This window comes from Mesoplodon bidens (assembly GCF_964165515.1).
Source record: "Mesoplodon bidens genome assembly, chromosome: 2".
Taxonomy (NCBI): domain Eukaryota; kingdom Metazoa; phylum Chordata; class Mammalia; order Artiodactyla; family Ziphiidae; genus Mesoplodon; species Mesoplodon bidens.
The window spans coordinates 95,221,517-95,236,364 of record NC_138177.1 but is presented as its reverse complement, the minus strand read 5'-3'; the positions used below and the strand labels follow the sequence as shown (position 1 = coordinate 95,236,364).

At 30.2% G+C, this 14,848-nt stretch overlaps 1 protein-coding gene across 2 annotated transcripts in view; it reads right to left on the bottom strand.

Annotated features, from left to right (window-relative positions):
* Nucleotides 1–14,848, bottom strand: part of COL11A1 (collagen type XI alpha 1 chain) — a 212,646-nt gene that overhangs the window by 15,019 nt on the left and 182,779 nt on the right. For both annotated transcript variants that reach the window (XM_081224711.1, XM_081224712.1), the window contains exons 54-57: nt 14,636–14,689; nt 4,823–4,876; nt 4,579–4,686; nt 4,052–4,105 (exon numbers count right to left, since the gene is read on the bottom strand). In XM_081224711.1, the coding sequence (XP_081080837.1) occupies nt 4,052–4,105; nt 4,579–4,686; nt 4,823–4,876; nt 14,636–14,689 (270 nt within the window). The remainder of the gene's footprint in view (nt 1–4,051; nt 4,106–4,578; nt 4,687–4,822; nt 4,877–14,635; nt 14,690–14,848) is intronic.

Below are 14,848 nucleotides of genomic sequence, written 5' to 3'. Positions count from 1 at the left end.
AAACCTGTACCAGTAGCAGAAACCATTTAAAAATATTGGTTAAAATTGACATATGTCAGTTAAAAGTAAATATATTCTTTAGATTGAAAACACAAAACTATTAAAGAGGCCAGATTTTTTTCTTTCTTTACTTCTTATTTTACATTCAAACTCTTTCTGGTATGCGATACACTTTACAGAAGTTTTGCTGTTAAGTGGGAGAACTAATAGGAATGTCGTTTGCTGGACATCAATATTCCAAATACTGTTTCATTCAGCGTCTCAGGTCTACCACTCATTAGTTGGGTAATCTTGGGTCTGTTCCTTTTTATCTCAGAGCTTTATTTATAAAGGTGTTCTAATAATAACTGTGTCAGAGAATCGTGATAATGAAAGAAAAACCAGTCTTACAAGAGTACTGCATATAGTGAAGTGTAATGTAAATATGAATTATTGTTGTTTCTGATATGCCACAGATAGTTATCAATCAGCTTTCTCATCACATTCTAATAGTAAAAGCTAAAATGGCAAAAAAGAAGAAATACTGTGGATTCTAATTGCTCGGGGGTAATGGGAAACACACTAGACAGTTTTTGTGTTTGTAATGCATTTAAAATCATTTCTATAAATATTATTCAGGAAGGAGTTAAAGGAAAAGAGTGTTAATTCCTCTAAGCTAATGATCTCATAAAATTATGAACTATATCTAAGGAAGCATTAGCCAAGCGAAATCAGTTTATTATCATTTTCATCAGTTAGAAATAGAAATTGGTAAAGCTATGATGTTGATAGCAGTTATAAATAACCCTCTGAATCTGGACCATATCAAAAATATCAACTCTGCATATAAAAATATTATTTCAGGTATACATATTTTCTATTTCCTCTTAGGATATTGTAAATTGAAAAACCCTAGGGAAATACATAATTCATAAGTAATAAAGTGAAAAGGAAAACAGGGATGATACATTCATAAGTGTCTAGAATACACAATCAAATATGTTCCCCTGCTTTATTGTGCTGTACAGAATATTTGCTTTGAAATGCATCTTAAAATTCTAATGCATTGAAGTTTAAAGAAAATGAAGATCCTACTGTTTATTCAGAATGTAGTATTGTAAAATAACGTTTAATTTGGTGAAAGAAAAATGCTTTGTAGTTTAAACCTGCTTAATCATTATGGAATGCTACACATCTCAAACCTTTTTACAGATAAGTTAAATGTAGCATTTAAAAAATCAAAATATAATTCAGTAACCCATTCTACCATTTATTCATGCACTTATGGTTTAACAAATAATGTTATCAGATATTTTACTTATCAGTATGTGAAAAGAATTAATGTATGATAATAGTAAGGTAAAATTGTCTGAAGATAAATACTGAACAATTTTTCAGCTACATTGGAACAAATAGGTTCTTAAAATGAAAGATTATGAAACAAAACAAAACAAAAGCTTAAAACTAAAATAGATGCTAATTGTGTCTTCAAAAAATAAAATAAAAATTAATTAAAAATGATTAAATCATGCTTATTTTGACTATGCAGCAGAGGAGAGAATGTAACAACTATCACTGTTCTCTTTAAAACACTCAATTTTATTCCCATCTGATTTTTGCTATTTCCTAAAAAAAACACCCCAGCAGTTCAACTTTAAAAATCCTCAAATAAAATTCTTTATACAATCTCATCATTGTCCTTAGCTTTCTTTTACATTTCACACGTACTGTTTTATTCTCAGTTCCATATAATGATACATTTATCTGTATATAAAATTCATGCATATGTAGAAGTTTAATTTTTGCCATGAGAAATATCTAAATTTTGAAGTAAAAAGTAAATATTGTACCATATCTAAACTCTAGCAGAGCCGATCATATAGAGTGATCAGACACCAAATATCATTTTAAGAGTTTTAACCGGTGTTTGTTTCACTCTAGCCCAAAGAATTTCTAATCCAAATGTTAATATAAAGTTGTTAAACTGTTACTTACATAGAAAATGGTCTAAGTTGGTTTTTTTGATTGTTTTGTTTTATAGAAATAGCTCATCTAACTAACATAAGAACCCCATGGGGTAAAAGATATTAATATCCCCATTTAATTTATTTTAACTTCATAATATCAGATAAGATTGATGTTATTCAAATTCTCATTTTACAGATAAGAAACCTAAGGCTTAAAACAATTGAATAACTTACTTAAAACTTATTCAGCAAGCAGGTAGTAGTGCTCATTTTTGAAACCAGAGCTCTTGGGTTGAGAGTTGATGACCTTAACCAGTAATCACGATATGCTACTTCTCACTCTAATACAAAATTGCCTACTAAAATAAGTACCAGTATTTCTTAGCTGAAAAGTTCATTAAATTGCCATAAAATGCATCCTGAAGATGATTTCTCCACCAATCCTCATCTCCTGTAGACCAAGTAGCATTTTCATTAAAATTAGACAGCACAATCAAACTATTTGATAGTATGAAAAAGCTACAATAGATTTGCATTCTAAGTACTCTCTTTTAAAACAAGCAGCCAGAGAAAGAAATGGCACCAATGTTGCTCAATTCTGATGCTTTTCATTTCACTGCGGAAAAGGATGTGAGTTGTTTATTTAGCTTCTTGCTCTGTAAACCCACATTTACCTAAGATTCAGAAATATAAACTTTTGCAAGCCAGAATCAGGTGGTATGTCTGATGGTTTTATTTATAATATTAGCTGAAGGAAGTCTCCAGCTTGATGCTTTCTTTTTATTTCATCTGGAGAAAGGTCAGAATACTTATTGGAAAAACCTGAAATAACAAGAAAAAAAATCTTCGCAAATTTTAGGGTGATATTAAGGTGAAGTATTTTTTTTTCCTAGGCTATGACTTTGTACAGTTAGGAATTTAACATATCTAATAAGAATATTCCCTAAATAGTGATGCAGACATGGAACCGATGATCCTACTTTTGTCAAGTCCCTGTTCTTATGTCAATGGGGTAATGTGCAGATTTGATAATCTCCTCACAATTTGATAACTTTTATCCATTTATTAAAATAAGTGATCTTTAACTTTTCAGTGCAAGTTAAAAAAATAATCTCTGTAACACTTATGAAATATCTAGAATATTAGAAGAAATTTTTGTGACATTTTTCCTAAAAGAAATGACCAAGTTCTCCTGAATGATTAAGATTGCAAATCCTAGTTTTGATGGCTTTCTGAGCACATACATACCTCTGAGGTAGTTGATATACTCATGAAAAGAGGCAGTTTTGTAAAATTTAAATTTCTGTATGGACAAATCTGACTATTTAAACCGATATATATTACAGTTGAACAGTGCTATATGTATTGCTCCTGTTTTAATTAATCCTTTTACATATTACTATTTTGGACAATGAAGTTCAAATATCTCCACCATGAAATAGAATCTGTTACCTAGTAAGCAATAATTTTAAAGGCAAGACTTAGATTCTCAGTTTCTGCCCAAATTTTGTAGCAAGAATAGCCTTGGCTCCTATAATATACTCTATCTATGAACCATATGCTGGTCAACTAAATGCTTTATTTCATTGCTCAATTGTGTTGTTTGCATACACAGTTTATGAGAGTAACCAAGCTTTGGTGTTGTAACAATTATACCTCTCTTCACTCACGGGGGTAAATGCTTTATCTTTCAGCCCATATGACTCAAGAGGAGAACAATTTATTTGGTGAAAGGATCACCATATGCCTGTGCCAATGTTATTCTTTTAAATGAAGTGCCAGGAAACTAAGTGTAATTGCACGCATTTGGGGGAACCGTCCACATTTGGAAAAGAACTCTCTGGGCCATTAGTGGTATTTTATTCAGAATGGAAATTTTTTTTTTCATCCATTGGACATAAGAAAGGAAAGATCTTCTGATCAAGGGCATATTTTCCAAATAACTTATCAGTTAGGATTACTTTTCTCTTTTTAGGTCTGAGTAATACACTTCCTTGAATACTGTACAGAATATAAACCAATTTATAAGACAAAATTTCAGGAATTCTTGCTTATAAATAATTTCATTTCTGGAATTCTAAACAACAGAAAAAGGTGCTACTCACCATAGGACCCGGTGGCCCATCTTGGCCTGCAGCTCCAGGGAGACCTTGTTCTCCCTGAGGAAGAAGAAACACGATTGATTTTTTTAATTAACAAAAGCAGACATATTTTTTCTTTATATTAATTTTGGTACTTCAAAAAAGAAAGAAAGCAAACATCACCCATGAATTCCATCACGTGGAGGACATCTACAAATATTGTTAGCAATTTTTGAGTCTTTTTACTCTCTGTGTATGTGTCTACATGTACATACATACACACACATGGATGGATGGATGCATGTATAAAAATTATACGTCTTTGAGATCTCAGGGTTTAGTTTTCTATTCTACCTTTAGAAGTTAGAATTTCACCATGAACTTACTAAATAAATGACATACTTAAATATTCTAAGGGTCTCTGACTTTATTACATAATATTTACTGCACACAATTTATAAAATAACGCTGACATAAATATTTTAATTCATAATTTTTCTTAGAAATAGGACATTATTTTCAAAATGACATCTTTCAGCACAGATGCTCACCACAGGGCCAGGGATGCCCCGAAGACCCTCTGGACCAGGCTTTCCGGCAGGTCCCTGAGGACCAACTGGGCCAGTTTTTCCTGGAGGACCTTCAGCTCCTGCTTCTCCCTGTTAGAAAATAAAATATGTGAATGTATCAATAATGAAAAAAGACATTTTATTATTTTATTAAAAGTACTGAAATAGATGTTGTCCAGCATACACATGAGTTTTTCAAGCATGATACCTGTAATGTATATTTTACCTTAGCACCTTTTTCACCCTGTCTTCCCTCTGCACCTGCAGCTCCAGGAGGACCCTATAAACATAAAATTGCAGTTAATATATATATATAACATATAAAAGTAATGCAACTGAAGACTTATTTACAAATACCCAAGTTTAATTTGTAACAGAGTATAATACATTGTGAATTTCTATACCAATTTAGTTTAAAACACTGAGAAAACTCAAAACCCTTTTTATGTACAAATTTTAGTTAGAATATTAAAAACAAATGAAGCACAGATTAAGTAGAATACAGATAATCACATCATATCAATGTAAGGAAACAATAAAGATAAAAATTTTAAAGAAATGCTGGTGACTTAGTCACCCTTAGTGTGTTAAATACTCAGATATCATTTATTTTTTTGTATAATTAGGAAGTAATTGAAGGTTTCAGATTTCACTTCCATCATTATATGTGTTTTTAAGATTGGCTCCTTTCTTAATCTTACAAGATCCATACATTACACATTTTCATAAGATCATGTTCAAACTGGAAAAGTACAAAATTTAAAATCTTCTTGGTCAACAGATATTATAGTTTCATTCTCTGCAACTATGTAATTCACATAATTCAGTGGCATAAAAAATAGTATGACTTTTTAAAACCTAGTATTAGAGAAGAAGCAAGAAAAAAATCTTCACACTCCATATGTCATTCAAAAACTTAAGAAGATATTCTGGTATTTGCATAACTTTTGTATATTTGCATGGATTGCTATGGAGAAATGCTAATTACTATATATAAATTATATATAATTTATATATAATTAGAGCTTTTCATAATACTGCTCTTTGTATATATATATATATTTTTCCCCCTATCTTTGTGAGGTATCTGTCTCCCTATTTCTCTTTAGTTTTAACTAAATAAATAATGATTAATTTAGCTAAATTAATGATTAATAAATAATCATTTATTAGTATTTTTGAACTTCAGTTCTTTCATCCATAAAATGTTAATAATAAGAATTCTCTTGCTATAGAATTGTTGTTAAATTTAAATGATGTAACACACGAAAAAATATTTTGTGAACTTCCAGTAGAGCAGTATCAAATACAGGAATGGAATCTGAAGCTTAAGAGCCTAAAGCCAGGATTCAGACTTCCTGGATTCAAATCCTGGCTCTGCCATCAACAATTTTGTGATCTTTGGCAAGTTACACACCCTGTGAGTGATTCAGTTTATTTCTCTGCAAAATGTGGATTATAATAGTAGCTATCTCCCAGCATCATCATGAGAATTCAATGAGTTGGTAAGTGTAAATGGTGTATAAAAGTACCTGAGACATAAAGAACACTACAAATGTTAGTTATTTTATTATTGTTACTAAAATTATTAGATATTGTTATTCTATATAAATTCTATTATTTTACCAATACTTTTCACCATGTTGGCAACCTGAGAGTCAGGTCAAACAAAACTGACTTTCAAAATACATTTATAGACACCATGTCAACAACTTACTTTTTTCCATACATCCTGTTTATAACACCTGAAAAATATGAACTCTATGTATGAAACTACTTGTTTTAACTAGAAAATTGAAAGTCAGCTAAACGATCCCATAATATATAGTCAGATCTTGAAATCTGACATTCAGATTTCCTTCTTACATTCTCTTAGTCATTTGTGAAATATAAAACTTGACATTGTAGAAAGGAATCATTTAAAGTACATAACATATAATATTCAAGGTATCAAAGAAAACAACTATTTTTCAAGCAAGAAATATGCTATAATTCCCACTGTGTCTAAATTTTGTTCCTACTCATTATACTAGGTCATTGATATTTTCACTTATGGTGTCTCAGATCAACACAAGAAGAGCACTTGGTTTGATAGTCCAATACAATAAGAGTGCTTTTGGCCTCTTACTGTGGTGGGCTACACAATATATATACTCATAATAAATTCATTCTAAGACACAAAAAATTTATAATTGTATTATAAAATATTTATTTCATTCCAGTACTTAATTGATTTTTATTATTACTTAACAAACATTAAGATTCAATCTGAATCTTAACTGTGCTGAAAATTTCTACACAAGTTCAGACATAAGTATAGAAAGTTTAAAAAAGAAACTTCATGATCTCTAGGAAATTGTATTTCATTTTTCCCCAGACTCTCTTGTTTTCCATTTGTTTACTTCAGTTTTTCTTATGAATTGTGATCAAAATCATCAACTGAGATTGAGGTTGGAATTTGGGGAGAGTAGCAGAAACAGTGTTAATTGGTGAAAATAAGGTGAGGCAGGATGACTTTCTCTCTTTCAGATGCTATATTAATATTCTAATGGTGGATACATGTTAGTCTTTCATATGGTCTTTTAAATCCACATTTAAAACGGGTATCAGGCACTTCATCAAACTCTGAGTTCTGTGAACTCATTTATCTCTGAGACAGTCAATGAATATATCATTAGTAATTATTTTCTCAATATCATCACTATAACTTCATAAATTATTAAGCATTCATTATGCCTCGACCCAAAGATAAGAAGTGCATAAATCCTGTAAGCAGTCTCTTGAGGCAACAACAATTTGTTAACAATAATATAGGCATTAAAACGTAAGTGTATCTTTTGAATTTCATACTATTTATGCAAGAGGATTTCTGTAGAGAAGCATAAGCCTCAAATATTTCTTAGTGTTAAAGAGTTGAGTCATTTTGGTGTGAAGATGGTAACTATACTTACTGTGGTGATTGTTTTGTAATGTATAAAAAATAAATTTTTGGTGTGATGGTTAAAGTATTCCTATTCAAATTGGGTAAAACAGCCATAATGACTATAATTTGGGGAATAGAAATTATGAGATTCAACTGAATAATGAGCTTTTCTTTATTCTATGAAGATTTTTCCATAAACTAATGACATAAAGGTATGGGGTATTAACTTCAAGATTGCAATTACACATAAGAACTTTATAGTATAGAAGACTTATAAATATCTAGCTTTAGGAAAAGCAAGTCATCAACTGTCTAAAATGTAACAAAAATATTGCTTTTACTGCAAGGGAGAAAAGAAAATCTGAGTTTGAAAAGGCTAAAGAATTAAACACAAGTAAACTACAACATGGCCACAAAATTGTGATTCAATAAAAAGTTTCTTCATCCCAAAAGGATTTCTTCCCTCTTTGAATGAATGCCTGATGTTTATCATGCTGGAAATCCACATTAAATTGTTTTACTCTGTTCTTTATCTCATTTTTCCCATTTTCATTTATTCCTTAAATTTTTTCCAGATGGCATAGATTTTTTTAAGAAAAACAGGATGAAAACAGGTAACACACTTTTTTTTAAGAGAATAGGAAGTTCCCTTTAAAAAAAACTAAACAATGCCTATGGATAAATTCTTGTTTTAGTCATTTCTTTCTCATATATCTGCATAAGCAGAGAGGCAAGGACTTAATTTAGTGAATTACTTCCTGTACTATCATGAAGTAATAAGTGTTCTGATTGGAAAATGCCTTGTAAAACATGAAAATAAAATAAGACTTGGTTAATTTTCCAGCAATAATCACCGTTACATGAGATTTTCCTTGTTATGAGAAATATACTTTATATAAAATACACAGTATAATCCTCTCTCCACTATTCACATTTTATAATATTATTCTACAATTTACCCATTCTTCCATACATGTTGCAAATAGTTAAGTCTTCCTTATATGCCAGAAATGTGCTGTGTATGGAGAATACAAAAAAAAAAAAAAAGAAAAGTGAAACCCTAAGGAGTTCACAAAGTTTAGTTATGAAGACAGACAACAAAATTAACAAATACAGTACATTGTAAAACACACAAAGATGAAGTAGGTGTACAAAATAGGTACACTGATCTAGTAGGCAGTAAGGAAAGCTTTCCTAAGAACCTAATATCTGATCTTAATCTTAGTGTGGGTAGATATGGGAGGGATGTTTCCTTCTAATCTGACCATCCACATTCATGCATAAAGGCATAGAGATGGAAAGAATACATATATGGTATATATGGGCATATAGAGTAGGTTAAAGCTTCCTTTGTATTTCTATTACTTAATAATATTAGTTATTGTTTTAATTTTTAATTGTAAATTTTCCTTTGACAAATGAGATGGGACTCCTTAAAATTCCATTTAATATATGCATTTTCAGGTTAGGTTTAAATCTTTTTAGTCATCTCCAGATTTTTTTTTCAGTAAAAGGGCTTTGAACTAGTTCTTGGTTTCAAACCGCTATGATAACCTGAGTATTAAAATTCCATGGCTTACTGATATAAACTGTACAATCTTCTAGCGCCTCAAGGAAATATACATTTATTCTCAAGTATTAAAATGCATGACAGAATGTACATGTACTTCAAATGTCAACTTAATTTCTCTACTTGTTCAATAGCTGCTGGAATGTTTTTTCTCAGTATCACTGCCACTTGCAACATTCTGACCAATATTCTATTGGGAGGGTTTATTATCATTTATTTGTAAGAGTCACTCAAGGAAAAAAGTGATAATACTTTTCAATACATTTCTGTTCATTGCTACTTCTGGTATGAGATCCTATAGCAAAATTGTTATTGGTCCTTTTCTGTTGTTCCAATGTAGCAAAACAAAGGATAAGAGAAATGTTAATTTCCACAAAATACATACAAAGCTTACTTAAAATTATGCTTTCTAGATGAACTAAAGGGAAATAAATGGTAAGGCAATTCTGTATTCAATTAAGTCGTAAGTGTGTAGATCAGATATTATAATCATTGTATAGGAATGTTTTTTGCTGTTTCCACAAGGGTGACATTAAATTGATTCCTGCATCAAAGACATTGCTGCCTGTTGGCTGAATGCAAAATTTGGTGAAGACAGAATTCTCCTCATCAGCTACAATTCATAAAATTCACTCTGCATCATATCCCTTTAGGCTCAGGAGCTTTGTATTCACCCAGTGCATAAACAAAGTGACCTCACAGACATACCATAAAGTTCCCAAGTACTTCCTTCTAACTCATTTTAATCACATTATTATCTCTCAAACTAGTTCTACATCCCTGTTGCTTGGCAAATCCATTTTATTAAAATTATATGCAGTTATCATGAATTTAATGCTCTGTTTTATGGCAACAGTTCTCATAGGAAATTCCTTTACAGTTTACGCTACATGATTTTACATCAACTTACACCAAATAAATAAATAATACAAATTTGTATCCATCTCAACAGAATCACAGTATTCTATACTTCAAAAATGCAATAAATTATGAAGTTACTATGAATTTATTGCTAATAAATTTTCATCTCAATTTATATAACTCAAAATATAGAAGAAAATGTCTTTCTCTTTATCTTATTTGTATATTTTATTTAATATGTTTGTTTTGTTTATAAATGATGGCATAATTCAAAACCTGTATTTAACTCCTTAAGAAGAGCATCCACTCTTTGAACTCTTGATAAATCCATATATTAGATGTAGTGGTTTAAATATACGTTTTATTAATTTAGTCTTCACTCCAGCATGGAATATTAATTATTTTGCCTACTTTATAAATAAGAAAACTGAGACTCAAAGAAATTAACTTATTCTAAGTTGTATTTATAAGTAGCAAAGCAAGAATTTGAAACCAGGTCTATTTGATTCTAATGTAACAGCATTCGGGACTAATTTGTGCTGATAGTTAGCTATGAAGAGTGTCAGTTTACAGGCTGAGAAAGACCTAAGTAAATAATTTGTATTTCTATTTTTTCATCTTAGCCATTTTTTTTTTTTTTTTTTAGGTTAAGGTAGAGCTCTTGACTAGTTTGGCTGGTTGTAATTCAAAAGAATGAAAGCATTAATTGTTACTGTTAAATCAGAGCAAATTACAGTTTTAGTAATAAGATTGTTGACAGTAAACTTTACACCATTAAAATATATTTTACTCTGCTAAAGAAAAAAGATTATTGTGTAAAACAGAGAAAGCCAATTAAACCTGCCAATCTATCCAATCCTAATACAGAACACAATTTAACACATTACATTAAATATCGTTCAGGTTAGATTTAATGATGCCACATTTTAAAAGAAGAAAACTTGTATAATACTGCTCAGTTGGGCTGACCTAAGGTTGATTCTTCTGCTAAATCAGAATGGATGTAAATATCTTTGTAACAATGCATAGTCATCACAATTCTCATATCATTAAAAATTCATAGATAGAAAGTCTTCTAATTTTGTTTACAAAATGACTAGAGTGGAATAAAAATAGCGTATTATATTCGTAAAAATTGTTTTTTAAAATGGGAGGCTAGAACATCTCTAAAATTTTTGATGAGATTATTTTTAAATAATCTCATCAAAAATCAGAAAGGCAGCACTCCACTATAGAATTTTCTAATAATGAAAAGGATGATACAGGGAATAAATCATTTTAGATAATCAGAAACTTTTCAGTGTAATATGTTTTATACACCAACTTTTCCATTCTGATCATACCTATGTGACCAGAATTTATAACCAGAAGTCATAAATTTATTCTCCAATAATCTTTGCTAAAATATTCCAAAATTTCTTTTTCATATTTAAGATTGTAATTCAACTAAAAATTTTTTTGTGTGAATGGAGAAATGTAAAGTCCAACTTTATTTTTTTCATATAGATATTCAACTGCCCCAGCAAAATATATTCAATAATCTATCTTTTATCCATTGATCTTCGTGTCTAATTTGACACAAATGAAGTTACTGTATATTTTTAAGCCTTTTCTAGGCTCTATCTTCACTGAGACCATTTGTCTATATATCAATGGAGAAGTTCAATTATAAATTTAATAACATATTATCTTAATTTCTTATTTTATATCCATCTCATTGATGCATATAAACATATTTTGATTTTTTCAAGATATTTTATTCCTTTTAATCACGAGAGTTTATCAAGAGAGAGTCTGCCTAGTTAGAAATACTGACAGGAAAGAGAATAATGTGATTTTTCTACTCCTAATTTTCTATTTAAATTTAAAGAATAAATTTACCAATTAAACTTGCAACTTACTAATACCATGTAATCTTAAATTTGATTAAAAAAATCATTGGTTATTATCTATATTCTTAAAGCAACAAGCTACTAAAGTTTGTTGACAATATACTTATGTTCTTGTTAATATACTATTAATGTTATATATTATACAATGTACTAGATAGTATATTATAATTATTTCTAATCTGTGAAAAATATAACCGTATTCTATTATAAAGAGAAAAGAATTAAAAATCAGGCATTAACGTTTTTACATTATACCACATTTGAGCAGCAAATGCAGAGGTCCAATTCAGGTGTGAATGAATAGAAATGTAAATACGTGGACTTTCCGCTACCCAACACTGTCTCATTGTTACAGAACAGAATACAATCTTAATATCTATATATTTGTGCTGACTTTCCTATGACATTTTTTCATTTCTAGAATCGAGTGGAGGTCTTTCTAGAAGTTTGTTTCAGTTATTCATTAGAAGTATAAATGTTGATAATTACACATTCTAAAGTCTTCAACACAAATATTTTAGAAACTCTCTGATATTATAAAGATGAAAAGTGTGTTACATTATATTAGCAAGGTTTAAAAATTAGTAAATGTGGATGGAAATATTTTGAAAGTTCGTAATAGTGTCAACAGTGTCCACATTAACAATTGTGCTGAAATACTTTCATATATAGCTTAATAGATTTAAGATTTTTTAATAGTTTTGTTATACATTTGTATGTAAATTTGGAGTCACATATTAATCTAAAGGAGGTATCTGATATACTGGTTCACACCTAACTGCCCCCCTTTTTCTTGTATGTTTCTATTCATACTCCCTAGTAAATTGTTTATATTTATTTAATTTTTAAAATTTTCAAAATCATTCAGTTTTCAAAATGAGTAAGCCACATGACCCACCACTGTCTTGTTAAAGAAATTAATTCATTCCCTAACTCTGTCACATATTAAAAGAATACATCCCAAATAGCAAATGGTACTTAGTTGAACTTATCAAAGATTGTAAGTGAACAATCTGTTTTGACATAGTTTAAAATAAAACTGAACTATATAGCACTTGCTGAGAATTTGCTTTGGATAATGGAATGAGCTGAGAAGCTGCCAATGGATGTTAATGAAATATTCAAATTATATTTTTATATAGTCCCTCCTTTTCCAGTAGTTACAATTTGAAGGAAGGTTTAATTCTCTCTGCATCAAAAGCATAATAACTTATACCTATATAAGATGATAATTTTGTGCTTATTATTACTATTCAATAACTATTTCATAACTAAAGACTAACACACTAACATTATTATGTGAATACATATTATTTTTGTTCTTTATGAGTTATCTTATAAATCCTAGTTATAGTAGGCCCTCCCTGAGAAGCAATATAAGTAACTTGCCTAAGGAAATACAGGTAATAAATGGTAGAGCTGGGTTAAAATTCAGGTAGTATGACTTCACTGACTTATTAACCACTGCATTAAATAGCCTTCCATCATTTGACTGGGAGAAAGAAAAAAATGATTTCATATTTTCTCAGGAAAGTTTTCTACCAATTTTCAAAGACATTTTATATAAGTATTCTTCTCAAAGGTCTGAAATAATAGAACAGATATTCATCCATTTGGAAAGTTTTAAGAACATTCAGACTGTAGGCAAAAACAGGCAACAGAGCTCAACATCATGTTACACTTTGTAATTACTTTCTAAGAATAACAGACCAATGGTTGTTTTGGGATATATTTCCTTTTCTATCAAGATTATGCTTTTGGGCTGGTGACAAAAAGAAAACAAACAAACAAAATAATAATATTAATTATAATAATGAGAAAGAGGAAGAGGAGGAGAAAGGTAAAAAAAAAGGCACTTGGTTCAGTGAGAAGAAAATTGTATTCGGAGAAAATATTTACTATAAACTAAGTTCATTTCCAGCAAAGAGAAGTGTTTGCTTGTAAATGTTGACTCAAGTTATGTCCTGAGAGACAGAATTAAAACCTATCACACTCTGTGTATAGGAAGATGTGTAGTGTGAAAATTCTCCTAAGATAAAGCTACCATTAGAAAACAGGAGTGGCCCCAATTGCTCTGTGTCTTTGGATTACTGAAGGGGAAATGAGCCTAAGAAATATATTTTAATGTTGACCAAATATTTTGTTCATGGATAGGTTGGAAAATAGACTAAAGGAGGTTCAGGAGAACACTGTGTATTAATAGAAGTGCTGCAAGAGGCAAGTCAACAAGATTGTTTTATTATAAAAACAGTATAATAGTGGGAAAAAGGCAGTAAAGCAAATCTCTTAGGGTCCACTGTAGCCAATATTTTGAACAAGACCTTTATATTTTACTATAGCTCTTTCTTAAAATCCTATCAGAGTTGTTTGACAGTGTAAAGCAATCTAACATTATATGCTGATTCCTGAGCTCATTCTACTGATACTGCATTCAGGTTTCTATAACGTTTTCAACAAGCACTGGAGTTTGGACAACTCATCTCCCTGTAGGATACCATAAGCTGAAATTCAGGGTATCAGCAGAGTCTTTTATAAGAGCCTATGGCATTTGTACAGCAGAGACCTAAGCACAGAGAAGTGGGAAACTATTTTTCATTGTGACAGATTAAACCTGTCAATTAAATTGGGTTCTACTTTAATAAGTATTTTGACAAATTTAAGAAATCACTCTCTAGGACATATGTTTTTCAGCACCATTATAATGCACTGCCTACAGCTTACAAATATAATATAAATTTATACACACAATGGATAATCAGTAGATGTTTCAAATAAAGAATTTTAAAAACTTACTCTCTTTCCAGGAGGACCTGGTGGGCCAGCTTCACCAGATGGGCCAGGAGGACCCTAAAAAATGTGAAAAATACCTTTTAAGCAATTGGATATTATTTTATGGCTCCCAGCACTGTTCAAAGTCTGGACTGAAGCCAACCTGCTTTCTTCATTTCTGCACATCTATCTTTCCTGGAAAATCTTAGCCCTACTTCAGATACCTAAACTTCCTCC